This window comes from Cebus imitator, unplaced genomic scaffold, assembly GCF_001604975.1.
Source record: "Cebus imitator isolate Cc_AM_T3 unplaced genomic scaffold, Cebus_imitator-1.0 Scaffold0, whole genome shotgun sequence".
In the NCBI taxonomy this organism is placed as follows: Eukaryota; Metazoa; Chordata; class Mammalia; order Primates; family Cebidae; genus Cebus; species Cebus imitator.
Genome location: NW_016107315.1, coordinates 19366318 through 19394060, shown reverse-complemented (window position 1 = coordinate 19394060; position 27743 = coordinate 19366318). Strand labels below are relative to the sequence as shown.

Genomic DNA, 27743 nt, shown 5'->3' with positions numbered 1-27743 from the left:
TGTGAGCATTTCCTTTTTCTTCTTCTTCTTTTTTTTGAGATGAAGTTTCGCTCTTGTTGCCCATGCTGGAGTGCAATAGCATGATCTCGGTTCACTGCAACCTCTGCCTCCCGAGTTCAAGTGATTCTCGTGCCTCAGCCTCCCAAGTAGCTGGGATTACAGGCATGCACCACCACACCTGGCTAATTTTTGTATTTTTAGCAGAGATGGCGTTTCTCCATGTTGATCAGATTGGTCTCGAACTCCTGACCTCAGGTGATCAGCCCGCTTCAGCCTCCCAAAGTGCTGGGATTACAGGTGTGAGCCATTGCGTCCTGGCATTTCTACCATTTCTGACATCTCACATCTACGTTGAAATTGTTGGACTGTTTTCTGGGCCCATTATAAACAGAATGGACTAGTGGATCCTCTGTTCTTTCTCAGAGTTGCATTGGTGTTAATGTCTTAATGCCCTTTTTTTCTTATAGGATGCAGGGGCTGGGCTTCTTGCTGCTGCCATGATTGCTGTAGTTCCTGGGTATATCTCCCGATCTGTGGCTGGCTCCTATGATAATGAAGGTAAGACTTTTAAAATGCTAAAGATTATCTTCTGACCTCATTATCCAACAGAGCTTCATAAAGCGCAATCTATGGCTTAGCACTAATAAAAATGGTATCTGGGTTAGAAGATTAGAAATGGGCAGGAAGGGATCTTGGACAAGTTCATATTCTCTTCCCATCATCTTTTCTAGAAAGGTAGTTGTTTACTTTTCTTACAAATCTTTGGTTCCTCTCTGTACTCATAAAATAGTTAACTGTTGTTTTAACATTATAATCCTTTGCTTTGTTTTTCTAGATAAAGCGAATAAATGTCCTTAAAATTTTAATGACATATTGACTTGTTTTCAATTCAACATACACTTAATGAATGTTATTGGGAAAACATAGTATTAAGTGTTAGAAAGATAGATAATGAATAAGATTTTTTTTGACATAATTATAAGAAATTAAAGAGATAGATAATGGATAAGGTTATATTGGCCCATAATATATTAAGGAAGATTAAAATGGACATATAAATATGACTCAATGACAGTAGATAGCACTGTGTGCCATGATAGAAATTTGACAGAGTACTTCAGTAAGGTAGTGAATGGAAAGATTAATTCAGATTTGGGGCTGAGCTCAGTGGTTCATGCTTTATAATCCAGTACTTTGGGAGGCTGAGGTGGGTGGATCATTTGAGCTCAGGAGTTTGAGACCAGCCTGGGCAACCCTGTCTCTACAAGAAATACAAAAATTAGCTGGGCATGGTTGTATGTGCCTGTAGTCCCAGCTACCCAGGGAACTGAAGTGGGAGGATTGCTTGAGCCTGGGAGGTTGAGGCTGCAGCGAGCTGTGATCACCACTGCACTTCAGCCTGGCAATAGAGCAAGACTCTGTTTAGAAAAACAAAAACAAAAGCAAATTCAGGAATCAAGGAACGCTTTTTGGAAGTGGTTAAGGTTCAGCGGGGTCCTGAAGTTGAAACTTCATCAGGCAGATATCAAGGAAAGAGGCAATTGGAGCATGAGCATTAGCTATGTTAAGACGTAGAGGCAGGATGATGAATGATAGTGTAGGATGTCTTTAGGACTATACTAGCAGGATGTTTAGTGCTTGGAAAGAGTGATAATAATCGCCAATATTTACATAGTGTTTATTATATGCTAGGTATTGTTCTAAGTGCTTTACAAGCATTAATTATGTTTGTCTTCAGACCACTTTTATGAAGTAGATACTATTACTTCCTTTTACATGAAACTGAAACAAACTGAAACAAAAAGGTAAATAATTTGCCTAAAATGACACTATTACTTGGTAGTAGATCCAGGCAATCTGTTCCAGAACAATATTCTGAATCACTATACTAGCCTGGCCTCTTGTTAAATTCTTGGTGTGTTCTTTCTGCAGGAATTGCCATCTTTTGCATGCTACTCACCTACTACATGTGGATCAAGGCAGTAAAGACTGGTTCTATCTGTTGGGCAGCTAAGTGTGCCCTTGCTTACTTCTACATGGTAACTTTTTCTACATGTTTTTAATTTTTAAAGTTCTCTAAATACTGTATTTCCTATGGGTACTTATTATTTGACCAACTTTCTTGCTTTCTTTCTTTTTATTTGACTAACTTTCTTTTCTGGTAGGCTCCCCTAAATTTTTTTCTTTTCCAGTCTATTTTTTCTGTTCATACTTATGTATATATGTAAACCTCCTTAATTGCTACTACTTGCTCATATATCCCTAAATCCTCTGTATGACCTTACAGTGATTGTATTTAGATGAATTCTGAGGCTTAAGTCCCTCTCATTATGTGGTCATGACATCAGCAACCACAAGGGAGCAGGGGTTTGAGTTATTGTGTTGAGTTTGAACTTGATTTTCTATTTTTAAACTTATTTTATTTTGTGTAACAAACTTGTACATGTAAGAACTTGATTTTCCTGTTTAAAAAAAAACAATTATTTAAACTCTTTAAGCCATTTGGCATAAATAAAATTATAGTTACTATAAAGGGTGTTCTTTAAAAAGTCACAGATGATATTCTACAGTATAGTGGTGGTGGTCTGAGGAGGCATGCTCAGAGGAACTGTTTTTTCTGTTCTATCATAGGTCTCGTCATGGGGAGGTTATGTGTTTCTGATCAATTTGATTCCTCTCCATGTCCTGGTGCTGATGCTAACAGGCCGTTTCTCCCACCGGATCTACGTGGCCTACTGTACTGTTTACTGCCTGGGCACTATACTTTCTATGCAGATCTCCTTTGTGGGTTTCCAGGTGAGCCCTTGACTGAGTAGGTTTTTCAGCTTCTACTTTTTCTGTGCAGCCCCAACTAGACTGATTTATCTTGGATTCTGTTAAGAAGAATACAACTTAATCACAGCTTTTTTTTTTTTTTTCCTTGAGATGAAGTCTCGCTCTTGTCCCCCAGACTGGAGTGCCATGGCGTGATCTCGGCTCACTGCAACCTCCGCTTCCCGGGTTCAAGTGATTCTTCTGCCTCAGCCTCCCAAGGAGCTGGGATTACAGGCACCTGCCACCATACCCAGCTAATTTTTGCATTTTTAGTAGAGACGGAGTTTCACTATGTTGGCCAGGCTGGTCTCAAACTCCTGACCTCAGGTGAGCCGCCTACCTTGGCCTCCCAAAGTGTTGGGATTATAAGCATGAGCCACTGAGCTTGGCCATATTCACAGCTTTTATATTGAACTACTCTTGTTAATTGAAGAAACAGAATTATTGGTCATTAAAGTTTGTGTCCTGTAGTGTGTTAGTATTTGCTTCTTGCAGTTTGAATTTCATAGTTCTTACTTTGGCTTTAAGTTTGTGGGAAGGGGAGGAATATTGAGTTGAGTTGAGTTTAGATGAGTGATCAAAGTTAAAGTTTCCAGCCCTTTTAATGTAGAAGGTCCTGTGTAGTAGCAGAGTATCCTGATCTTAATGGCATCTAATTGTAAGTCCTTCAGGAAGTAAAGCACAAACCTTTAACAACATTGTTACATAGGATTAACAGACAAGAGTTAGAGAATAACGTGGTGTGTTTGATTTTTCTTGCGAAATTATCATTAAAGTACAAACATTTAGAGGTCAACAAGTATTTCTTTTTTCTTTCTTTTTTTTTTTTTTGAGATGGAGTTTCGCTCTTGTTTCCCAGGCTGGAGTGCAATGGTGTGATCTTGGCTCACCACAACCTCCGCCTCCGGGTTCAGGTGATTCTCCTGCCTCAGCCTCCCGAGTAGCTGGGATTACAGGCATGCGCCACTATGCCAGCTAAGTTTTTGTATTTTTAGTAGAGACAGGGTTTCTCTATGTTGGTCAGGCTGGTCTTGAACTCCCAACTTCAGGTGATCTGCCTGCCTTGACCTCCCAAAGTGCTGGGATTACAGGCATGAGCCACCGTGCCTGGCCAACAAGTATTTCTTTACTGATCACCTACTGCAGGTTGGACCCAACTTATGAAGTGTTGACTTAGGATTTTTTGCCTTTAGAATGGTGTGAAAGTGATACACATTCAATAGAAACTGTACTTCCAGTATGTATATAACCATTCTGTTTTTCACTTTCAGCACAGTAGTCAATAAATTACATGAGATATTCAGTACTTATTATAAAATAGGCTTTGTATTAGATGATTTTGCCCAACTGTAGGCTAATGTTAAATGTTCTCAGCATGTTTAAGATACTCTACGCTAAGCTACGGTGTTCCGTAGGCTAGGCATATTAAATGCATTTTCTACTTAGGATATTTTCAACTTACAATGGGTTTATTGAGATGTAACCCAATCATAAGTTGAAAAGCATTTGAATATGCAGTTTGCTAATCACTTGAAAATGTAAAAAGAATAAAAATATGGTCATGGTTTTTAAGGAAGTCTTGGTCTTCTTGCGGGGAAAGAAATACAGGCAGCTGGCTATATTTGATAGGCTACAGTTCTGGAAGTGTGGTTCTTGTATCATTATCAACAGCAGCATCTAGGAACTGTTAGAAATAAGTGCAAATTCTAGAGCCCCAACACAGACCTACTGAATCAGAAACTCCGGAGGTGGGGCTCAGCAATTTGCATTTTAACACTCCTACCCCCTTAGTTATTACAGTGCCCACTAGCGTTTGAGAATCACTGCTCTAAGGCAGAGAATGATTAAGTGCTAGAAGATACTAATGCGATATGGAACATAGGAGTGATTGATTTCAGTTTGGCAGATTATTAGGAAGAGATGATATTTGAGTTGAACCTTGAGTGATGAGAATTTTAGTGGATGGGAATTTGGGGAAAATTACAGTCTATGCTGAGGAAATAACCTGAACAAAAGCCAGAGATGTGATAATGATAGCGTATCTTATGCTTTAGGGGGCTCCAAATACTTTAGAAAATATGGCTGGTTGAATTAAACCCTTCCCTAGATTTGCACTGGTTCCTTTGGGGCCTCAGAGCTCATTTGACCCAGTTGGTTTGAACTAGATAAGGAGAATGCAGGCCTGGGCTGGACTTGTTCATTTTTTTTTTTTTTTTTTTAAATATTAACATACATATCCTTTTACCTACAGCCTGTCCTTTCATCAGAGCACATGGCAGCCTTTGGGGTCTTTGGTCTCTGCCAGATCCATGCCTTTGTGGATTACCTGCGCAGCAAGTTGAATCCACAGCAATTTGAAGTTCTTTTCCGGAGTGTCATCTCTCTCGTAGGCTTTGTCCTTCTCACCGTGGGAACTCTCCTCATGCTTACAGGTAGGGAAGGCTCACAGCTTTTTTCTTTTTGAAATGGAGTTTCCCTCTTGTTGCCCAGGCTGGTGTGCAATGGCACAATCTCAGCCCATGCCTGGCTAATTTTGTATTGTTAGTAGACAGGGTTTCTCCATGTTGGTCAGACTGGTCTCGAACTCCTGACCTCAGATGGTCTGCCTGTCTTGGCCTCCCAAAGTGCTAGGATTACAGGAGTGAGCCACTGTGCCCAGCCAGGCTCACAGCTTTTATTATTAAATACATTTGGGTACAGACATAGAATAAACTACAAAAGATGGTATTTTTTGACCACAAAGGATTCTTCTTTTCTTATTTCTGTTTTCATTTGAAGCATATACAATCCTACATTTTTACATTCGGTCTACTTTTCAGCCCAGTGTTTGGATTCAGCATAGAAGAGAATGTCTTGTTGGAGCCGCTCTTAATCACACCTGGTGAAAGAACTAGATCTTAGCTTGCAAATCTTTCTCCTTTTCCTTTCTTTTTTTTCTTTCCTATTGGTTGGGTGGGAGAAGTCATTATATTGCTTACCGTACCCTCCAAGGTGGCAGTCATCTAATCCCATGGAAACAAAATCATGGCTGTTTAGTTGGTTGGAAGGCCGCATTTTCCTTCTCCATTTTCCCTACTTTTATTTCTCAGAGATTTAATTTGATTTTGCTCAAGTCTATCTGTTGACTAATTCAGAGCAGGACCTGAGGATATAGTTGATTTAGTCTCTAGAATTGGCCTTGGTTTGACCAAATTTGGCCTAAAACCCTTTCAGGTAGCATTTCTGCCTCTATTCTTCTCTCCAAGTTTATACACCGCCTGGCTTTATTCTGCTGTCAGTGCTGACAAAAGTACTCTCAAAGGAGTGAAACTCTCTAAATATTGGTGGTAATTAAGCAAAAACCTAATCCTTCTCTGTCACTGAGAGTCTTATTAAAATGGGAAGTTTTGATTAATTAGGATCAGATGTTTGTTTGAAGAGTATGTGTGGAATGCTTATTGCCTCTTTGCTGCCAGGAAAAATATCTCCCTGGACGGGGCGTTTCTACTCACTGCTGGATCCTTCTTATGCTAAGAACAACATCCCCATCATTGCTTCTGTGTCTGAGCATCAGCCCACAACCTGGTCCTCATACTATTTTGACCTGCAGCTCCTTGTCTTCATGTTTCCAGGTATGTGGCCTTGTGTTCTGAAATGGCCTTGTTCATAAGAATCCCCATTTGATTCCAGATTTGTAAGCTACCCTCATTCATGTTTTGTTTTTCTTTGCCCGTTTATGTTTTGTAACACAGAGGATAGCTAAGCAAATTTTCTCATATATGAACCTATAGAGTAACAGAAGTTCTATATTTGTAGATATTGGCAAGTTCAAAGCCTGTGCCGTTTGTGTTATGAGTTAAAACTTAACTGTAATTTTTACTCAAGTTTTTTTCTTTATTTCTTTTTTTTTGGAGTATTTCTATCATGCTCCAAATCAGGGTTAAAGGGCAGCCCTTTACCCCTGTTTCTCCTCTTGGCAGTATTGAAGTCCCATAATGAGTACTGCTAATTGTAAAGCCTCATCAATCTCCTATCTTCTGGCCAATCCAGATGTGTTTAAGAATTTACCAGTGGTCTTTTTCTCTTAAAAAATAACTTTGCTTTTTTTTGTGTGTGTGATAGAGTCTTGCTTTATTGCCTAGGCTGCAGGGCAGTGGTACGATCTTTGCTTACTGCAGCCTCTGCCTCTGGGGCTCAAGCCATCCTCCCACCTCACCCTTCTGAGTAGCTGGGACTACAGGTGCATGCCACCATGCCCAGCTAATTTTTGTTTTTTGTTTTTTGTTTTTTTCCCGTAGAGATGGGATTTGACCACGTTGCCCAGGCTGGTCTCAAACTTGTGGGCTCAAGCCATCTGCTCACCTTGGCCTCCCATAGTGCTGGGATTACAGGTGTAAGCCTGGCCAACTTTTACTTTTCTCTTATTTTAAAAGTAATTTGTGTATTGTAAAAATATATATAAATGAGTACAAAAGAAAAAGATGCCGGTACAGTGGCTCATGCCTATAATTCTAGCCACTTAGGAGGCTGAGGTGGGAAGATGGCTTGAGGTCAGGAATTTAAGATCACCATGGGCAACATAGTGAGACCCAAGTCTAAAAAAATTAAAACAGGCCTGGAGTTGTAGCTCACATCAGTAATCCCAGTACTTTGGGAGGCTGAGGTGGGAGGATTGCTTGAGGCTAGGAGTTCAAGATCAGTCTGGGCAATGTAGTGAGACCCCTCTCTCTACTTAAAAATAAAAACACATGATGTGCATGTGCATGCACACGCGCACACACACACACAAATGTAAGATAAATAAGCTGGGCATGGTGGTGTGCACCTATAGTCCCAGCTACTTGGAAGTCTTGAGTAGAAGGATTACTTGAGCCTGGGAGTTTGAGACCAGCCTTGGTTATACAGTAAGAACCCATCTCAAAACAGGTAAATATTCTGGAGTTCTCACTACCCATTCTAGCCACTGTTAACATTTTGATGTATATTTATCATTATTTATTGAATAAGAATGAGATCATAGTTTTTTTTCCTTTTTTTAACTTCATAAAGAATTAAATTTCTGTTATTTAGTATTATTTTATAGAACTACTTAAAATATGTCACTTTTTTTTTTTTAAGTACAGAGATGTGTAAGAAGGCAAATGGTCCATAATCTCATGTGGCAATATTTTAATTGATATATTCCATTTTATAAATACACTATAATTAGGTGGGGTGCGGTGGCTCATGCCTGTAATCCCAGCACTTTGGGAGGCCGAGGCAGGCGGATCACAAGGTCAAGAGATCGAGACCATCCTGGCCAACATGGTGAAGCCCTGTCTCTACTAAAATACAAAAATTAACTGGGCATGGTGGCGCACGCCTGTAGTCCCAGCTACTTGGGAGGCTGAGGCAGGAGAATTGCTTGAACTCAGGAGGCAGAGGTTGCAGTGAGCCAAGATCGTGCCATTGGACTCCAGCCTGGCGAAAGAGCGAGACTCTGTCTCAAAAATAAATAAATAAATAAATGAACTATAATTAGCTCCTTGTTATTTGACATTTAGATTGTTTCTGATTTTTTTGCTACTTTAAAGTGTGCTATAGTAAACATCTTTGCATGTTTCTATGATTGTTTTTTTAGGATAAATTCCTGGAAGTGGAATTGCTGGGTTAAATGTGTGGAATCATCCAATTATATAATGAAGATACTTTCCCTTGTAGGTTTCGACCTACAGGACTCAGCTGCTTATTTCTCCTTCCCTCTTTTGTAGTTGGCCTCTATTACTGCTTTAGCAACCTGTCTGATGCCCGGATTTTTATCATCATGTATGGTGTGACCAGCATGTACTTTTCAGCTGTAATGGTGAGGAATACCCTCAGTCTGGCAGACTTTTTCACTGTACTTCTGAGGTGCTTTTTTATCTGCCTGGCAGAATTCAGAAAGTACTGATGATCGTGCTCATGCTTCTCTCTGAGCATTTGAGGGACTGAGTTGTAAAGCTGTTTGCTGTTGTTGATCCTTCCCAGAATGTATGGGACACTCATACATTCTGGTTGTGGGGTCCAACTTTCTTGGATTTATAACTTTGTATTATAAAAGCACTTTTGCACTTTGTTGGAAAATAGGCGCTTTTGGAAAATATGCCCCTGGGTGTCTTAAAATGGGAGGTGGTATTTTTTTCTTGAAGGCATGGGAGTATTACTCAGTGCTCGATTGTCAAAAGAGAGGAGGGATTTCATATATTGTAGTAAAAGAGTGTTTCTTATACTTTTTTGGTCTCAAACCACAGTTACGAAATAAACTTTATATCATTATTGTTCAAGACACACATATGTACATGCATGTAATTGAAACAGTTGAAGAAATATATACTTCTGTAACTTTTAAGTATTTTCTCTTTCACTTTTCATGGAAGTCATGTTTGATGAAAACTCCTAAATTAATGTTTTGATCTGCTAATAGGCTGAAATTTGTAATTTGTTGAACACTGATTAGACTAATCATGCTTCCTGTCTCTGTTAGGTGCGTCTAATGCTAGTGTTGGCACCTGTTATGTGCATTCTTTCTGGCATTGGAGTCTCCCAGGTGCTGTCTACATACATGAAGAATCTGGACATAAGTCGTCCAGACAAGAAGAGCAAGAAGCAACAGGACTCTACCTACCCTATTAAGAATGAAGTGAGAATTAAGTGATGCTAAGAACAGATTTGGGCAACTCTGTGTGTGTGTGTGTGTGTATGTGTGTGTCTGTTGGGGCAGGGGAGTAAAGCAGAGCACTGTCATAGGTGGTCAGAATTAACTCATATGTCCTCTGACTTGTTTTGATCAATCTTACCTATATTATGGAATGTGTCTAAGAAGTTGTCCTGTGTTGTGTAAATTTAGTTTGGTTAACTACACAATTAATTCTTTTTCCCTTTTTAGGTGGCAAGTGGGATGATACTGGTCATGGCTTTCTTTCTCATCACCTACACCTTTCATTCAACCTGGGTGACCAGTGAGGCCTACTCTTCTCCGTCCATTGTGCTGTCTGCCCGTGGTGGGGATGGCAGTAGGATCATCTTTGATGACTTCCGAGAAGCATATTACTGGCTTCGTCACAATACTCCAGAGGTAAAGATTTGGGAGGAATGGGAATTGTGGGTTAGGGGCAAAGGGGGAAACATTTGATGTTATAGTGAATCATACAGCTTTTAAATGGGTGGAAAGCTTGGTGAAATTGGAACTTTGCAACTCTAGTCTTAAATGAGCCTTAAAGGTGAACCTCCATTTAATTCAGGGATCTTTTATAGTTACTCTTACTAGTAATTATCTAGACATTGCGTGGATACTTTTACTGTTATGATGATTTTTAAATGAGGTAGAACATCCCAGTTATAAAAGAAGAAAAAACTTATAGATAAATAATACATGTTCACTTTAGAAAAATCAGAAAATTGAAGCAAGAAGAAAAATATAAGTCTTGTGTGAAGTGATCACCTTATGATAACTGCTTTTAATATTATAATTATACCTTTTGAGAATCTGAAGTGATTTCCTTTACAATAACTATTAGGAATAGCATTTCTAAGACAATTTGTTAGGAATCAAAACTTTTAAGAGTCTCTTAATTCTTGTCCATCATATCCTGTGATTTGAGTTTCCACTCTATAATAATTGTATTTTGTGATTCTGTTAAAGGTTATTTAAGACAATTGTCAAATGACACTAGGCTATTGATGTGGCTATATTGCACAGTCTCCCACACCTCCCACTCCCTATGTTTGTTTGTATAAAATGATCTGGGATGACGTATTGGGAATGTTGCTTTGTTATTTGTGCTGAGATTTTATGATTGTATATAAATGGAGGACCAGGTGCCAGAATTTATTTTCTGGTTAGACCTGCATTACTTTGTGAAGAAATAGATTAGTTAGCCAGGCATCACTTCTGTCAGACCAAAGATGCCTTCTCTATTGCATTTGATTTTTAGAGACAGTGAGAAGCTTATTATTTCCATTTCCCCTTCTACTTTCAGGATGCGAAGGTCATGTCCTGGTGGGATTACGGCTATCAGATTACAGCTATGGCAAACCGAACAATTTTAGTAGACAATAACACATGGAATAATACCCACATTTCTCGAGTAGGGCAGGTAAGATAAAGGGATCTTTGAGTGCTTGGTGTGCAAGGTCTAGTGGGAAATAGTCTGCATGAGGGGATCATATAACTTGGTATTGTGCTCTGAAAATTGTACGTTTGTTTTTCCAGGCAATGGCGTCCACAGAGGAAAAAGCCTATGAGATCATGAGGGAGCTTGATGTCAGCTATGTGCTGGTCATTTTTGGAGGCCTCACTGGGTATTCCTCTGATGGTAATATACTTAATTCTATTTTTAGCTGAAGGACATAGATTCTAAGAAAATTAGATGAATCTCCTAGTTTTCTATACTTTTACTGATATTTTACCAAGATGTTTTTCTTACATGGGAAGTTCCTAAGTATTTGCAGCTTGAGGTTTTGGTATTTTGATATTTTTCTTTTTGCAACAAGTAGGACATAAATGTAAGCAATTCTTAATGTAGGTACAGCATGCTATATGATTGTGCACGGCATAGAAGTAGTTCCACAACCAGTAATAAAACCAAGCTGAACATAAGGCTTATGATAGTGAACTTAAGAATTAGCATTTTTTTAGTGGGTTTAAGCCATATAATCATTGGCCAGCTTAGAAATGTTTTATATGGCCTGAAAAGAGCGTGTAAAAAAAGAGAACATTTTAAGTATATGCTTATATATATAAAATATATATTATATGTATATATTTACATATGTCTATATGTAATATAGACATAAGTATACAAATATATACATACAATGAATATAAATAAAAGTATGTGTAAAATGGAGGTTACCATGTGCCTTATGACTATTGGCACAAAGACTTTTATTTATTTATTTATTTATTTTGAGACGGAGTTTCACTCTGTCACCCAGGCGGGAGTACAATGGTGCGATCTCGGCTCACTGCAACTTCCACCTCCCAGGTTCAAGCAGTTCTCTTGTGTCAGCCTCCTGAGTAGCTGAGATTACAGATGCATGCCATTACGCCCAGCTAATTTTTGTATTTTTAGTAGAGAGGGCTTTCAACATCTTGGCCAGGCTGGTCTCAAACTCCTCACCACATGATCCACCCACCTCGGCCTCCCAAAGCTCTGGGATTACAGGCGTGAGCCACTGCGCCCGGCCTGGCACAAAGATTTTTAGAGGAAACCTCCAAATATAGTTCTCTGACTTAAAAATTAATGTAATGCCTATTTATACTTTAAAAAGTTAAACAGTTCACAGCTGGGTGCCATGGCTCATGGCCTGTAATCCCAGCACTTTGGGAGGCAGAGGTGGGCAGTCACTTGAGGTCATGAGTTCGTGACCAGCCTGGGCAACATAGTGAAATCTTGTCTTTACAAAAATTAGCCAGGTGTGGTGGCATATGCCTGTAGTCCTAGCTACTCAGGAGGCTAAGGCAGGAGAATCACTTGAACCCGGGAGACAGAGTTTGCAATGAGCTACAATTGCACCATTGCACTCCAGTCTGGGGAACAGAGTGAGACTCTGTTTCAAAAAGAAAAAGTTATACAGTTCTGAAGGTTTATAATAAAAATGATAGTTCACTGCCCCAAAATGTAAGCCCCCTTAACATCAGACACAGAAACAATTATTCCTGTAGCTACTTCTTCTAGTACTTCTAATGCATATTTCTAAATACTCTGTATACAGTTTCCCCTCTGTATCTGTGGGTTCTACATCTGTGGGTTCAACCAACCACAAATGGAAAATATTTGTGAAAAAAAATCATAATACAACAATAAAAATGATATAAATGAAAAATATAGTATAACAACTATTTACATAGCATTTATACCGTATTAGGTACTATAGGTGATCTAGAGATGATTTAAAGTATATGGACAGTTGTACATAGGTTATATACAAATACTACACCCTTTTATATAAGGGACTTGAGCATTTGTGAATTTTGATATCCTGGTGGGAGGGGATTATGGTGGGAGGGGATATATGAGTTAAACTTTTTGTTTTTTAAAGAAGATAGTGAATTCACATGGAGGTCAGAGTAGAAGCAGGTATGAGAGAGTCCAGCAGAAGAAAACATGGCTGCCAAAGCTTTTGAGTCCATTGGCAAGTTTGGCCTGGCCTTAGCTGTTGCAGGAGGCGTGGTGAACTCTGCCTTATATAATGTGGATGCTGGGCACAGAGCTGTCATCTTTGACCAATTCTGTGGAGTACAGGACATTGTGGTAGGGAAAGGGACTCACTTTGTCATCCTATGGGTACAGAAGCCAATTATCTTTGACTGCCATTCTCGGCCACACTGCGCATCCTCTTTGGGCCCGTTGCTAGCCAGCTTCCTCGCATCTTCATCAGCATCAGAGAGGACTATGGTGAGCGTGTGCTGCCGTCCATCATGACCAAGATCCTCAAGTCAGTGGTGGCTCACTTTGATGCTGGAGAACTAATCACCTGGAGAGAGCTGCCATGACCAGGCAAGTGAGCGACAACCTTACAGAGCGAGCAGCCACCTTGGGCTCATCCTGGACAACGTTTCCTTGACACATCTGAACTTTGGGAAGGAGTTCACAGAAGCGGTGGAAGCCAAACAGGTGGCTCAGCAGGAAGCAGAGAGGGCCAGATTTGTGGTGGAAAAGGCTGAGCAGCTGAAAAGGGCGGCTATCATCTCTGCTGAGGGCAACTCCAAGGTAGCTAAGCTGATTGCCAACTCACTGGCCACCACAGGGGACGGCCTGATTGAGCTGTGCAAGCTGGAAGCTGCAGAGGACGTCGTCTACCGGCTCTCAGAACATCACCTACCTACCAGCGGGGCAGTCCATGCTCCTCCAGCTGCCCCAGTGAGGGCCTATCCTACCTGCACCTCCACGGGCCAACTAGGTCACAGCCCCAATGATTTTTGACACCGCCTTCCTTATGTCCCCACCCCAGAAATCACTGAAATTTCATGATTGGCTTAAAGTGAAGGAAATAAAGGTAAAATCACTTCGGGAAAAAAAAAAGGTAATAAGATAACCATTAAAAAACAATGCAAAGGCTGGGTGTGGTGGCTCACTCACACTTGTAATCCCAGCACTTTGGGAAGCCAAGGTGGGTGGATTACTTGAGGTCAGGAGTTCGAGACTAGCCTGGCCAACATGGCGAAACCCCGTCTCTACTAGAAAAATAGAAAAATTCGCCACATGTAGTAGCGCATGCCTGTAATCCCAGCTACTTGGCGGCTGAGGCTGGAGAATCACTTGAACCTGGGCAGCAGAGGTTTCTGTGAGCCTAGATTATGACACTGCACTCCAGCCTGTGTGACAGAGTGAGACTCCCGTCTAAAAAAAAAGAATATTGAATTGAAAAGGCACCAGGGAGTCTCATCACCCAGACATGAAGCCTAGGGACAAGAAGCATGTGCGTCCTCACTGTGAGGTGGAACACAAAAAAAAAAAATGAAAACATATATGTGAAAATCATAGAAGATAGTGTAGTTGTCCCTCTGTATCCATGGGGGATTGTTTCTAGGACATCCCCCCCACCTCCCATCAGGATACCAAAATTTGTGGATGCTCAAGTCCCTTATACAAAATGGTATAGTATTTGTATATAATATACATACATTTTCTTGTATACTTTAAATCATCGCTAGATTGTAATGCTAATCCCCAATACTAGGTAAATAGTTGTTAATACTGTGTTGTCTAGGGAATAATGACAAGAAAAAAGTATCCATCTATGTTACAGATGCAGTCATCTGGTTTTTTGTTTTGTGAACATTTTTGATTTGAGGTTTGTTCAATTTATGGATGTCAAACCCACAGATGTGGAAGGCCAACCATACTGATTAATTTATTACACCGAATTTATTTTTCAAGGTCATATTATTAATTGGGCTTTACTAATAGGAGTTCTGTAACATTTGAGAGGTATAATATAATAAAAATAAAAAAAGTTGAGCCTGGCCCAACTTTTTTTGTAGACAACCGTATCTTTTGAACAATGAGCTGTCCTTCATGCAGTTCCTGTCATCGTCGTCATCATCATCATTATCATCATTATTATTTTTGAGACGGGGTTTCACTTTGTCACCCAGGCTGGAGTTCAGTGGCATGATCTCTGCTTACTGCAGCCTATTCTTCCTCTGCTCAAGTGATCTTCCCACTTCAGCCTCCTGAGTAGCTGGTACTGTAGGCTCACATCACCGTGCCCGGCCAAGTTTTGTAGAGATTAGACTTCACCACGTTGCCCAGGCTGGTCTCGAACTCCTGTGCTCAAGCGATTCTCCTACCTCAGCGTCCCAAAGTGCTAGGATTACAGGCGTGAGCTGCCACACCCAGCCATTCCTGTTATTTCGAGTCTTCAGTTCATAAAGCTTGTGGGTTTTATGCTTCAGCCATACCTCCTGGGCAGCTACAATACTAGCGCTCTATGATAGCTGAGCTGATGTTCTGGGGTTTTGTTTTTGCTCCCCTTTCTGGCTCTGTGATCTAGTCAAGTCTCTGTGCCTCAGTTTTTCCATTTTTAAGATCCAGGTAAGAATGCAGACACTGCCTAAAGATAGTAATATTTTTCATTGGATTTTTACCATGTGACAAACAACTTATTAAATGCTTCACATGTCGTTACTCATAATAGCAGCCCTATTGTTGTAGATACTCTTATTTTTCTAATTTGACAGATAAGGAAACTGAAGCACAGAAAGGTTAAATAACTTGCTCAAGGTCACCTGGCTAGAATTGGTAGTGCTGGAATTCAAACTCGGGCAGTTTGGATCCAGAGTCTGTTCCTAACCACTGCAATATCTCCTGGAACTCTTTGCAGTAGTGCAATAGAAATCTTACTTTTTTTTTAATGGATTAGAAATATTTTTAATACTAATCATCCAGTGAAACCTGTAGCAGTTGATTTCCCTAAAGCCTATGGAAGCAATACAGGGAATGATGAACTCTAAGAGATATCATGAGTTGATAGTAGTGTCAGTGTTTATCAGGCATGGGAGTGTGTTTGACACAGAAATGTTGACTTCCCATATACATACTTTGGAGTTCTATAACTTTGCAACTGTTGGTCAAACAGGAGCACACTCATGTCTCGTCTACCTTTTTGGTAAAGCTGCTCCTCTTTAGATCAGTCCTGCCCTAGATATAGATACTGTCTAATAGAATATAATGGAAACCACATTATCATTTAAGCTTTATATTAGTCACATCAAAATAAGTGTAAAGAAACAGGTGAAAGTAATTTTAATAATTTTATTTAACTGAATAATCATATCAAAACATTATTACTTAACATGTAACCAGTATATGACTTTTGTGTTTGGAGGTTTTTTGACTGAGATTTCAAAATCCAGTTTGTATTTCATACTTACCTGGTGTGAACTTTATACTTATAGTACATGTTAATTTGGACTAGCCACATTTCAGCCGCTCAGCAGCTACATGTAGCTAATTGCTACCATATTTGATAGCTTAGCCCAGCTAAGCTATAGGACCAATTTCATCTGTGGCTTAAGTCTGGACTAGTAGCATAGGATTTCAGGAGTATAATAATTTTTAGGAAAGGTTGTATATTTTGAGGAAAAATGCTTTGCCTATATGTTGTCCTCGCTATTTTTACAAATTAGAGTTAAATGATACCAATCCCCTTTAAAAAAATGTTGAGGAATTTTCTTAGAATTACTAACCTGCAGGCCGGGCGCGGTGGCTCAAGCCTATAATCCCAGCACTTTGGGAGGCCAAGGCGGGTGGATCACGAGGTCAAGAGATCGAGACCATCCTGGTCAACAAGGTAAAACTTCGTCTCTACTAAAAATACAAAAAAATTAGCTGGGCATGATGGTGCGTGCCTGTAGTCCCAGCTGCTCAGGAGGCTGAGGCAGGAGAATTGCGTGAACCCAGGAGGCGGAGGTTGCAGTGAGCCGAGATCGTGCCATTGCACTCCAGTCTGGGCAACAACAGCAAAACTCCGTCTCAAAAAAAAAAGGAATTACTAACCTGCTTTAACTCCAGCAACCTTTGTGATGCAGCAGTTTTTTTTTTCCCCCCAGATATCAACAAGTTTCTTTGGATGGTCCGGATTGGAGGGAGCACAGATACAGGCAAACATATCAAGGAAAATGACTACTATACTCCAACTGGGGAGTTCCGTGTAGACCGTGAAGGTTCTCCAGTGCTGCTGAACTGCCTCATGTACAAGATGTGTTACTACCGCTTTGGACAGGTCTACACAGAAGCCAGTGAGTGATTCATAATATTAATAACAATAGTAATAACAGTGATTACTAATACACAGTATTTTCCATATACCAAGCACTAGTAAGTGCTTTATGTCTGTTAACTCATTTAATCCTCACAGCAATCTAAAAGGCAGATGATGACATTATTGTCATATTATCTTTAATTTTATTGTTCGTATATTTTGTGAGACAGGGTTTTTGCTCTGACACCCAGGCTGGAGTGCAGTGGTGCAATCATGGCTCACTGCAGCCTTGATTTCCAGGGCTCAAGCAGTCCTCCTGCCTCAGCCTCCTGAGTAGCTGGAACTAAGGTGCACACCGCAATACCTGGCTGTGTTTAAACTTTTTGTAGAGACAAGGTCTCACTGTGTTGCCCAGGCTGGTCTGGAACGCCTGAGCTCAAGCAGTCCTCTTGTCTTGGCCTCCCAAAGTACTGGAATTATAGACATGAGTTACTGCACCCAGCTATTGTTTTTTTTTTTCCTTTTTTTCTTTTTTGAGATGAGGTCTCACTCTGTTACCCAGGCTGGAGTGCAGTGGTGCGATCTCGACTCACTGCAGCCTCCATCTCCCAGGTTCAAGTGATTCTCCTGTCTCAGCCCCCCGAGTAGCTGGAATTACAGGTGTGCTCCACCACCCTCAGCTAATTTTTTTTTTTCTTGGTATTTTTAGTAGAGATACAGTTTCACCTTGTTGGCCAGGCTAGTCTCAAACTCCTGATTGCAAGTGATCCACCCACCTCAGCCTCCCAAAGTGCTAGGATTACAGGTGTGAGCCACCATACCTGGTCTCTTATTTTATATATGAGGAAATTGAGGTACAAATAGGTTATTTAACTGCCCAGTGTCACATAACTAGTGGCAGAGTCAGGATTCAAACTGATGAGGACTGGCTCCAGATTCTGTGCTTTTGACCATTACTTTTGTCCTTAAAGGAATTATAGTGAAGAAAGGAACAAAAGGGTGAAAAAGTGACTTTTCATATCTTCAGATGAAGATATTGAGAGTTATTTTATTCGGTTAAGCCTCTCCTGACTTCAGTTTCTTGGTTCTGCACTAGGGAAAATTTCTGACATGAATGCAGGTCTTTGGTTTCTGGTAGGTTTTTTTCTCTGATCCATGCAAGGTTTGCTAGTGTGTTAGAGGCTCTGAATGACAATCCTTAGGAACAGAGGGCCTTGGAAGTCAGCTCCTTATGTCTGTCTTAGCAGAGATAAGACTTTGACTGCCAAGCATAATCTTGCATAGAACTTAGGGTAACACTTGATTTGCCCTTACTACTTGATGCCCTTTTTTGCAGGGTCTACTCTCACCAAAATGCAGGCTGAGGAATAATCTGAATCAATAGATGGTGTACTGAATCCATATACTGTCTCTCTAGGAAATCAGCACTGTAGAAAGAAGTGTGTTCTTTTTCATCCCTCTTTAGAGCGTCCTCCAGGCTTTGACCGTGTCCGAAATGCTGAGATTGGGAATAAAGACTTTGAGCTTGATGTCCTGGAGGAAGCATATACCACAGAACACTGGCTGGTCAGGATATACAAGGTAAGCAGACGCTGTGTGACTCAGAAAGTAACTTTCATTTTTGCAGATTGGTTTCAGTGCTTATAAAATGGGTCACATATTTCTCAAATAGGGAAATTTCTCAGGGCATCTGTGTTTGAAAAGTAGCTTGCAAACCCACTCAAAATTTTACTTTTTATTTTAGGTTGTTCAGGGAGAGTAGATGATCCCAGTCTGCCGTGATGTTGGCAGTTGTTGCAGTGATATTTTTCCAGCTGGGGCTTGACTCAACCATGTTTCTGTGATTATGAGACTTACAGGTGGGGGGAGTGCAGGAAATAGAGCAAAAGTTCACATATTTATATTTTTTAACTATATTTTCTTCTCTCTCTGAAGAACTTATGGTATATAGAGTCACTTAGAACCACATAGGAGTATATCTCTCATATAAGAAAAGATTAAGAACCCTTGATCTACATGGAGGGTAGATCAGTAATATTGCTCCTCACAGAGGTATTCCAAAAGGCTAAGCAGAGAGAATCTAGTCTCTAATCAGTGCTTGTTTATTCACAGCCCCAAACCAGGCTGCAGATCCCAACATAATCCTACTCACTGTGGGTGAATCCATTTTAGTAGAAAATTTCTCCAAAGTTGATCTGATTGTAAATATTAAACTGACTTCTTTATGTTGCAGGTAAAGGACCTGGATAATCGAGGCTTGTCAAGGACATAAATGTCACATCCAGCTCTGATATGCTTTGCACTGAACGCATCACATTTAGGACATTGAAGATTTTTTTTTTTTTAATGCAGTTTTTAAGAACAAAGCTGGATGGCATTAGAATTGTCTGGAAATTTTGTCCTGGGTGGTATGGGCTGGGCCAAATGAAATGATTTTTATAATTCTGAACAGGTTACCAAATGAAATGTCATGGCTTTACTTTGGTCAATTAAAGGGGGGAGTTTTTTTTAAAAAATGTGCCTTATCTTTTTTGACTTACAACTGATTTGGGGAAGACAAAAAGCTTATGCTGGTCTGCCAGACGGACATAAGCAGACCTTGTCCATTCTCTTAGCTCCCTAAATTAGCCAAATAGGGACTTCTTTCTCTCTCATATCAGGAAAATATCAAAGACCAATTCAGATCCTACATCTACAGACAGTTTTGTCGTACTCTTTGCATTGCAGCACCTAGTACAATTCCTTGCAAACAGCATGGCTCAATAAATTTTTACTGAATGAGTAAGTGTTTGTGGGACCAGAAGAGTGCTAAATGAGTGCCTTTCTGGGCTAGAAAGGCAGGTTTGTTGCTACTATGTCTCTGTTCTCAATGTCTCTTATCCTTAGATGCTCTTTTGACTCTATAAATCAGCAGTTTTGAAGATTCAGACAAACAGTGAAAGTATTGGTTTATCAATGGAGGTGAAGAAACTCTTCCAACATTATATATAGAGCTTGATGTAGGTATTTTTGAATCAGCTTAAATATAATCATACATATCGATTTGAAATTTAGTTTTTCAGTACTCTCACTTATTTCATGACACAGGAATGACCCTTTTTTTTTTTTTTTTTTCCTTTTCCTCCTTTTTTCTTTTTCTTTTTTTTTTAAACCCAAAGCAGATGCAAGGAATGACTCTTTACTCAAAAACTCTTGCAGTTATTAAAAGGTGACCTTCTTTTTCCCTTAGTCTTAGCCTATGTGTTGCTATTGTATATGGTTAACAAATATAGTTACCTAATTTTGAAGCTCTTTCAAAATAAGACACAAATTAAAAGGTGAAGCATTGCTAGTAACAGATCCCTAGAGAGTAGTGCCAGCCTCCCTGCAAGAAAAGAGAGGAGAAACTTCTTAAAAAGTTTTAAGGGGCCAGGCGCGGTGGCTCACGCCTGTAATCCCAGCACTTTGGGAGGCCGAGGCGGGTGGATCATGAGGTCAAGAGATCGAGACCATCCTGGTCAACATGGTGAAACCCCGTCTCTACTAAAAATACAAAAAATCAGCTGGGCATGGTGGCACGTGCCTGAAATCCTAGCTACTCAGGAGGCTGAGGCAGGAGAATTGCCTGAACCCAGGAGGCGGAGGCTGCGGTGAGCCGAGATCGCGCCATTGCACTCCAGCCTGGGTAACGAGAGCGAAACTCCGTCTCAAAAAAAAAAAAAAAAAGTTTTAAGCCTGGGCAACATAAGGAGATGCTGTTTCTATGAAAAATAAAAATCAGCCAGGTGTGGTGGTCTGCACCTGTAGTCCCAGCTACTCGAGAGGCTGAGATGGGAAGATGACTTGGGCCTGGGAGGTTGAGGCTACAGTGAACTGTGATTGTGCCACTGTACTCCAGCCTGAGTGACAGTGAAACCCTGTCTAAAAAGAAAAAAAATTTAACTGGAAAGCACAGTGGTCCTTGAGGACATTTAATGTTAGGACAAAGAGCCTATGACATGTATATCACTGATGTATATAAACCCTAAATCATTAATAAAATAAAAGGTAACTGTTTAGTGTTATCCGTTTAAGAAAACAGGAGGAATTAGATAACTTTTAGACAAGTCATAGTGGTGCTCCTAAAGGATATGCTGTTACATATTTGTATAGCCAGGGAACTTAGCCTTCCAAACCAATTTATATACCATGTTCTTCAACTGTGGGTGAGATTTAGATTTAACATTTTATTTACTATATGTAAATACATTACTTATGTAAAGAATTCATTCTTAGTGGAAGAGGTTATTCTGATTTATTTATCAATATGAGTAATACCAGTTAGAAATTATTGATGATCTCCCTTTATACTATAAATAGCATAACCTTTTAACTTGTCACTATAGTTGTTGCTCTGAGGATCTTAATTTTGTTACTGTCTAGGCTACATGAAGCTATCTTTTTAAAAAGTGTCCTTTTCATTTTCAATGTTATTGTGTACTTAATATAAAAAAACTGAAATCTAGGCCAGGTGCAGTGGCTCATGCCTGTAATCCTAGCACTTTGGGAGGCTTAAGTATGCGGATCACTTGAGCCCAGGAGTTCAAGACCAGCTTGGGCAACGTGGCAAAATCTCATCTCTACAAAAAAAATACCAAAGGTAGCCGGGCATGGTGGCACATGCCTCTAGTCCCAGCTACTGGAAAGGCTGAGGTGGGAAGATTCCTTGTGCCTGGGAGGCAGAGGTTGCAGTGAGCCAAGACCACATGCACTCCAGCCTGGGAGACAAAGTGAGACCCTGTCTCAGAAAAAAAAAAAACAAAACTCAATTCTAAAAGGCAGTGATGATGTTTTCTACTCCAGAGAGGCAACTACTTTAAACTCTGATTCTCATATTACTTTCATATCATAAATAGCTTGCTTTATTTTTCTGTTTTGGTATTTCAATTTTAGGCATCATGTAGAATCTGTGGTATGGAAACTATACAGAGTTAGCTTTCTCACCATCCCATTACTTTTATGGACAGATGTACTCATGCCATCTATTATAGTTTTTTTTTTTGTTTGTTTTTTTTTTGAGACAGGAGTCTTGCTCTATCACCTAGGCAGGAATACAGTGGCATGATCGTGGCTCACTGCAACCCCCACATCCCGGGTTCAAGCAGTTCTCCTGCCTCAGCTTCCCAAATATCTGGGATTAAAGGCATATGCCACCACACCCAGCTAATTTTTATATTTTTAGTAGAGATGGGGTTTTGCCATGTTGGCCAGACTGATCTAAAACTCCGGGCTTTAGGTGATCCACCCACCTCGGCCTCCCAAAGTGCTGTGATTACAGGTGTGAGACAGTGCACCAGGCCTATAGTTCTAATAGTTATTTTTCTGTTGTCATGATTCTATTTATCTGTTGTTTGATTTAGTTCTATTATAGTTAAAATTTAGGTTAGATCTGTTTTTTTTGTTTTTGTTTTTGTTTGTTTTTTTTTTTGAGATGAAGTCTCGCTCTATTGCCCAGGCTGGAATGCAGTGGCACCATCTTGGCTCACTGCAACCTCCGCCTCCCAGGTTCAAGCAATTCTTTTGTCTCAGCCTCCCTAGTAACTGAGACTTCAGGCGCACGCCGCCAAGCCTGGCTAATTTTTTTTTGTATTTTAGTGGATACGGGGTTCACCGTGTTGCCTATGCTGGTTGCGAACTCCTGAGCTCAGGCAGTCCGCCCACCTCGGCCTCCCAAAGTGTTGGGATTACAGGTGTGAGCCATCGTGCCCGGCCTCCTGCATAACTTTTTTAATGGAGTTTTTCATTTCTTTTTTGTACTTATCACTGATTTGTCCCCATATTCTCCTTTTGTGCCAACTTCCTTTTAGTTTGTTCAGACACTTTGGGCATTTTCTTAGAGATATCTTCATGTTCCATTAGGATTGGTTTACTCTCAAGGTTTGCGGCACACCTCTTGGGTTGATGTATCTTTTCATTGTCACATCGTGTGTTAATTTCCTGACTTCTTGATTTGTCACCTTTAAGTGCTTTTCTGAGAAAATGTGTGTGAGAGATAAATTTCTTGAGAACCTTTCATATCTCTTGTCGTACTCCATTGATATGTTGATTAGATATACAATTCTAGATTAGGAATGATTTTTCCTTAGGACTAGGAAGGCACTGACCCATTGTTTTCTGTGTTCCATATGTTGAGAAATGTAATGCTATTCCAATTTTTTTTTAATGTATCCGTTCCTTCTCACCTTCAACCCAGACCTCTTAGGATCTTCTCTTTATAATGTTTTGAAAATCTCCCAATGTTGTGTCTTGAGTGAGTCACCTATTGTGCTGGGCAGTTTGGAATTTTATGTATGGAAAATCAAGTTCCTCAGTTCTGGAAAATATTCTTGCATTATATATGCAAGATATTAAGAGGGGAAAGAGGATGGAAGTCCCAGCCCTTTTTTTTTTCTGAAAAGTAGTGATTTGGATGGTGGACTTCCTGAATTTATCTCCTAATGGTCTTATGTTTACTCTTCTATTTTGTATCTTCCTTCTCTGAGATGTCCTCAACTTTATTTCTAATCTATTTAAAATAGCTTCTTCTATATTTTTAATGTCCAGAGGGGTTGGGGTTTTTTGTTGCTGACTATTCCTTTATTTTGCTGTCTTTCATATTAAAGACTTTCTCAAATTCTTGGTGGTCTGCTCCTTTTTAAGAGTGGGACCCTAGGCTTGGTACAGTGGCTCACACCTGTAATCCCTGCACTTTGGGAGGCAGAGGCAGGCAGATCACTTGAGGCCAGGAGTTCAAGACGAGCCTGACCAACATGGCAAAACCCTGTCTCTACTAAAAATAGAAAAATTAGCTGGGTATGGTGGTGCACAACTGTAATCCCAGCTACTGGGGAGGCTGAGGCATAAGAATCACTTGAACCCAAGAGGCAGAGGTTACAGTGAGCAGAGATCATGCCACTGCACTCCAACCTGGGTGACAGCAAGACTGTCTCAAAAAGAAAAAGTGGGACCCTAAAAAGCTAATTGAAAGGTCTATTTGTAGGGGGTAAATGGGGATTAATAATGTTTGTTTCAAACTACCATGATCTGGCTGGGCTGTTATATTGGGAAATCCATGATACTGATATTTTTAGATTTTTTTTCTTTTACATAGGTAAGATTCCCTTGAGAAGGCTTGTATATTCTCTTACTCAAGGATGTAAGCCAGGCAATCAACTAACTGTAGAGGAGGGAAAGAAGTTTTACAGGCTCAACTTTCAGTGGATAAAACTTAATCCCTCCATTTTCAGTAAGGTGCCCAAGCTTTTAATTGTGCCTAATGATCTCCAGTTCACATACTATGCAATTATCCTCTTATATTTTGTACCAGCTTTGGGGAGGGACAATTCCTTGGTTACATAGAAAGGAAAAGGATACAGGGACCTATTTGCTTTTTATGCAGTCTTTAAACCTATCCCTTTTAGTCCCATTCTTACCTCCACCTTCAGTTACCTGGTGTCACCAGTTCAACTTGAGCTTTTTGAGAGTTCTGTGATGTTAATTTTGCTTTCTATTGCTAGTTTTGGGATTCATCTTCATTACCTTTCATCTAAAGGCTTTCTACTTTCCAAAATGTTGTGTCTCATACTTTGTTCTCATGGGTTCTTTTAAATATTGGCATCCTTTACTATAAAAATATTTTAGTAATCTTTCAGAAGGGAATAGAGGCTATTTCCATATATTCTCTCTTTAACTGGTAATCTGCTGGAATCTGCAAATCTTTGTTTTTGTTTTTTTTTTCAGGCTAAAAAGACTCCATAAGACACAGGAATTTTGCAGGTCTTCCTCTTTTTCATATTCTTTGTTTTCAGCACACAGTGAGGAAACAAGAGAAAATGGGATAAATGATTTTAAAACTTTCTTTTATTTTTATTGTTATACCAGGCCCCTGTGGCTGACTTCTATAATCCCAGCGACTTGAGATGCTGAGGTAGGAGGATCACTTCAGCCCTGGAGTTCAAGACTGCAATTGAGCTAAGACTGCCCAATTGCACTCCAGCCTGGGTGACAGCAATACACCGTTTCCAAAAACAACAAACTTTAAAAAAATTATATGAAGCCTAATCTGTGATGTCATGATTCAAAACTATACACATAAGCATTTTAATAATTTTTTCCTTGATTTTTGTTCTTGACTTTGCTTTTTTAAAAGAAATGTTTTGTTTTGTTTTTGAGACAGAGTCTTGCTCTGTCACCCAGGCTGGAGTGCAGTGGCTACATCTAGGCTCACTGCAACCTCCACCTGCTTGGTAGCTGCAATTACAGGCACCCGCCATCATGCCCAGGTAATTTTTGTATTTTTACCAGAGACGGGGTTTCGCCATGTTGGCCAGCCTGGTCTTGAACTCCAGACCTCAGGTGATCCATCCACCTCAGCCTCCCAAAGTGCCGGGATTACAGTGTGAGCTACCGTGCCTGGCCTTGAGTAACATTTTATACTTGTTTTACTTTGTTACTATTATCACAATAGTTATGCTGAGTGCCTGTATGCGGCCCAGTCTTAAGGACTTTACACACACACACGTATTTTTTTCCTACAGAATCATGCTGTTGCCTAGGCTGGAGTGCAATAGTACCATCATAGCTCACTAACATCTAACTCCCTGACAGAAACTCCTCAGCCTCCCAAGTAGCTAGGGCTACAGGGACGCACCACCAAGCCCAACTAATTCCTAATTTTTTTTTTTTTTTTTTTTTTTTTTTAGACAAAGTTTTGCTTTTGTTGCCGAGGCTGAGTGCAATGGCGCCATCTCGNAAGTTTTGCTCTTGTTGCCGAGGCTGAGTGCAATGGCGCCATCTCGGCTTATCGTTGGCAACCTCTGCCTCCCGGGTTCAAGCGACTCTCCTGCCTCACCCTTCCGAGTAGCTGGATTACAGGTGTGCACCAACACGCCCAGCGAGTTTTTGTATTTTTAGTAGAGGTGGTTTCACTATGTTGGCCAGGTTGGTCTTGAACTCCTGGCTTCAAGCCATTCTCCTGCCTTGCCTTCCCAAAGTGCTGGAATCACAGGCACGAGCCACTGCGCCCGGCCAGTACTGGAGAATGTATGGAGATGATCTCGCCTATGCCTTGAGCTCCAGTCTAGTTTACGGTCAGAGAATACCTATAGTTTCAGTTTTTCCTATTTTGTTCTCGAGTCTGTTTCCTCAGAATTTACTTTGCTGTACGCCGCTTTTAAATTTGCATTGTAAAATTTACTTTGGCTCTCCCCGCCTGTAAAAATGAAAGTCTGTAGAACTAAGCTAAGCAGATGGTCTTCCTCCAAAAAGGTTGGGCTGAACTTTAGTTTTGGAGCCGGTTCACAGAAAAAAAGCAAAATCGGTTATCCTGACTTTACCTTAAGTTCCAAAATAAACTGCTTTCTTTCTCTGGGAAACTTCCCACGCCACACACACAATGTGTGTCCAGTCATTTCCACGCCTCTCGCTCCCTAGACGGAGGTCCTCTCATTCTTCACAGCTCGCAGCAGCTGCTGCTAGTTTCTCGGCTCCAACACCACGGGTGCTGCACGCTGAAGTTTACAAAGCACTCTGCAGCACCCACTGACTGTGCCCTTCACAGTCCTGTCGCAGGCTGGTGACCTCAAGCAGGTGGCGGTGCAGCCTTTCAAGTCCAGTGCGGCCAGGAGCGATGCCCGCAGCCGGCCTGGAAGCGCAGCGCGGCCGGTCGCGCGCACCCTCGGCGTGGAGGCCTCGGCTCCGCCCAGCAGTGCACGAGCATAGCCCAGCCAAGCCGTACACAGCGGATGCCACTTCATATTTGGGCCCAGAGCTCAATTCGCGCCGATGCGGTCCGCAGTCCTTAAATCTCTTCAGCCAGGATCTCTCACCGACTGCAAAGCAACCCTGGGCGGGAGCGGCAACCTCTCACCTTCAGTCTTTTAGAGCAGCCGATCCTCAGAGGGGCGGGTCACGCTAACGCGCGCTGTCCTGCTTTACGGCACGGGTGCGCGCGTTTGCGGCAGCAAGTTTTGGCGGGAAAAGCGCTGTATTTGGATTCCTGCAGTGGTGGGCAAAGGACAGCCCAGTGACGAAGAGCGGCCGGTAGGGTAGGAAAAGATTCTAAAGAAGGAGTTCGGGGTCTAGATTAGTGAGACGGGCAAGGTGGGTGAAAGTTAGCATTGACTAGCGCAGGGGATTGGAGAAACTCCTGCGGAGGGGCGGTTTCGGAGGGTGGAGAAATGTGGTACCAGGAAGTTCCCGTTGTCGGGGTGCGGGGAGTGGGGGGGGAGAAGGGACTAACCCGCTGCTGGCTAGGAACCCCTGGAGTTTAGGCGCGGTCCTTCCAGGTCCTAGCGTTTCTTCCTTCTCTCGAGGCAGTTTGGCCCCGCCCCGGCGTCTGGGACGGGTGGGGTGTGGATGGGGATGGGAATTGGAACTGAGCAATTGGGCGGAGGCGCTACCGCGGCGTCTTCTGCCCCGTTCCGCCCTCTATATCCCCTTACTCTCTTCCGCAGACCCCCACCTCTCCTACCTCTTTCCCCAGTCCTTCACCAGAAAGCATTTGTCCACCACCTCTTCACCACAACGGTTAATTTCCTCTAGGCTTGAGGAGGGCAGAATGTCAGCCTTCGGTGTGCGTGGCATGAATAGCGATTGTGATTTACACGACAAGATGCCCACGTTTAGAATAGTTGCTCGTGGTTGAAAGACTTGGTTAAATGTGGATGAGATATAAGGGGAAGGCAAGAGCTGTTATTGCTTGTGGGGAATCCTGGGGAGAGGCG

The 27743-nt window shown here is 41.1% G+C and overlaps 2 protein-coding genes and 1 pseudogene across 6 annotated transcripts in view; all 3 read left to right on the top strand.

The window, feature by feature from the left end:
* Nucleotides 1-19854, top strand: part of STT3A (STT3 oligosaccharyltransferase complex catalytic subunit A) — a 30127-nt gene extending 10273 nt beyond the window's left edge. For both annotated transcript variants that reach the window (XM_017523696.2, XM_037736337.1), the window contains 13 exons: nt 468-558; nt 1933-2039; nt 2632-2796; nt 5066-5246; nt 6270-6425; nt 8544-8635; nt 9296-9451; nt 9698-9886; nt 10791-10907; nt 11024-11126; nt 16871-17059; nt 18488-18603; nt 19256-19854. In XM_017523696.2, coding sequence (XP_017379185.1) covers nt 468-558; nt 1933-2039; nt 2632-2796; nt 5066-5246; nt 6270-6425; nt 8544-8635; nt 9296-9451; nt 9698-9886; nt 10791-10907; nt 11024-11126; nt 16871-17059; nt 18488-18603; nt 19256-19294 — 1701 coding nt within the window. In that variant the 3' untranslated portion in view covers nt 19295-19854. The remainder of the gene's footprint in view (nt 1-467; nt 559-1932; nt 2040-2631; nt 2797-5065; nt 5247-6269; nt 6426-8543; nt 8636-9295; nt 9452-9697; nt 9887-10790; nt 10908-11023; nt 11127-16870; nt 17060-18487; nt 18604-19255) is intronic.
* LOC108300811 lies at nt 12308-13825 on the top strand (annotated as a pseudogene).
* A 6104-nt stretch (nt 19855-25958) lies between the features above and the next one.
* CHEK1 (checkpoint kinase 1) overlaps nt 25959-27743 on the top strand; it is a 30919-nt gene continuing 29134 nt past the window's right edge. The window contains exon 1 of one of the 4 annotated variants that reach the window (XM_017523722.2): nt 25959-27060. Coding sequence is in view for 1 of the 4 variants with exons in the window: in XM_017523707.2 (XP_017379196.1) it covers nt 27578-27614 (37 nt within the window). In the remaining 3 variants the exon portion in view is untranslated. Of the gene's footprint in view, nt 27121-27327; nt 27615-27743 lie in introns of those variants that run through there. The other 3 variants (XM_017523715.2, XM_037736361.1, XM_017523707.2) reach the window with 3 other exon arrangements.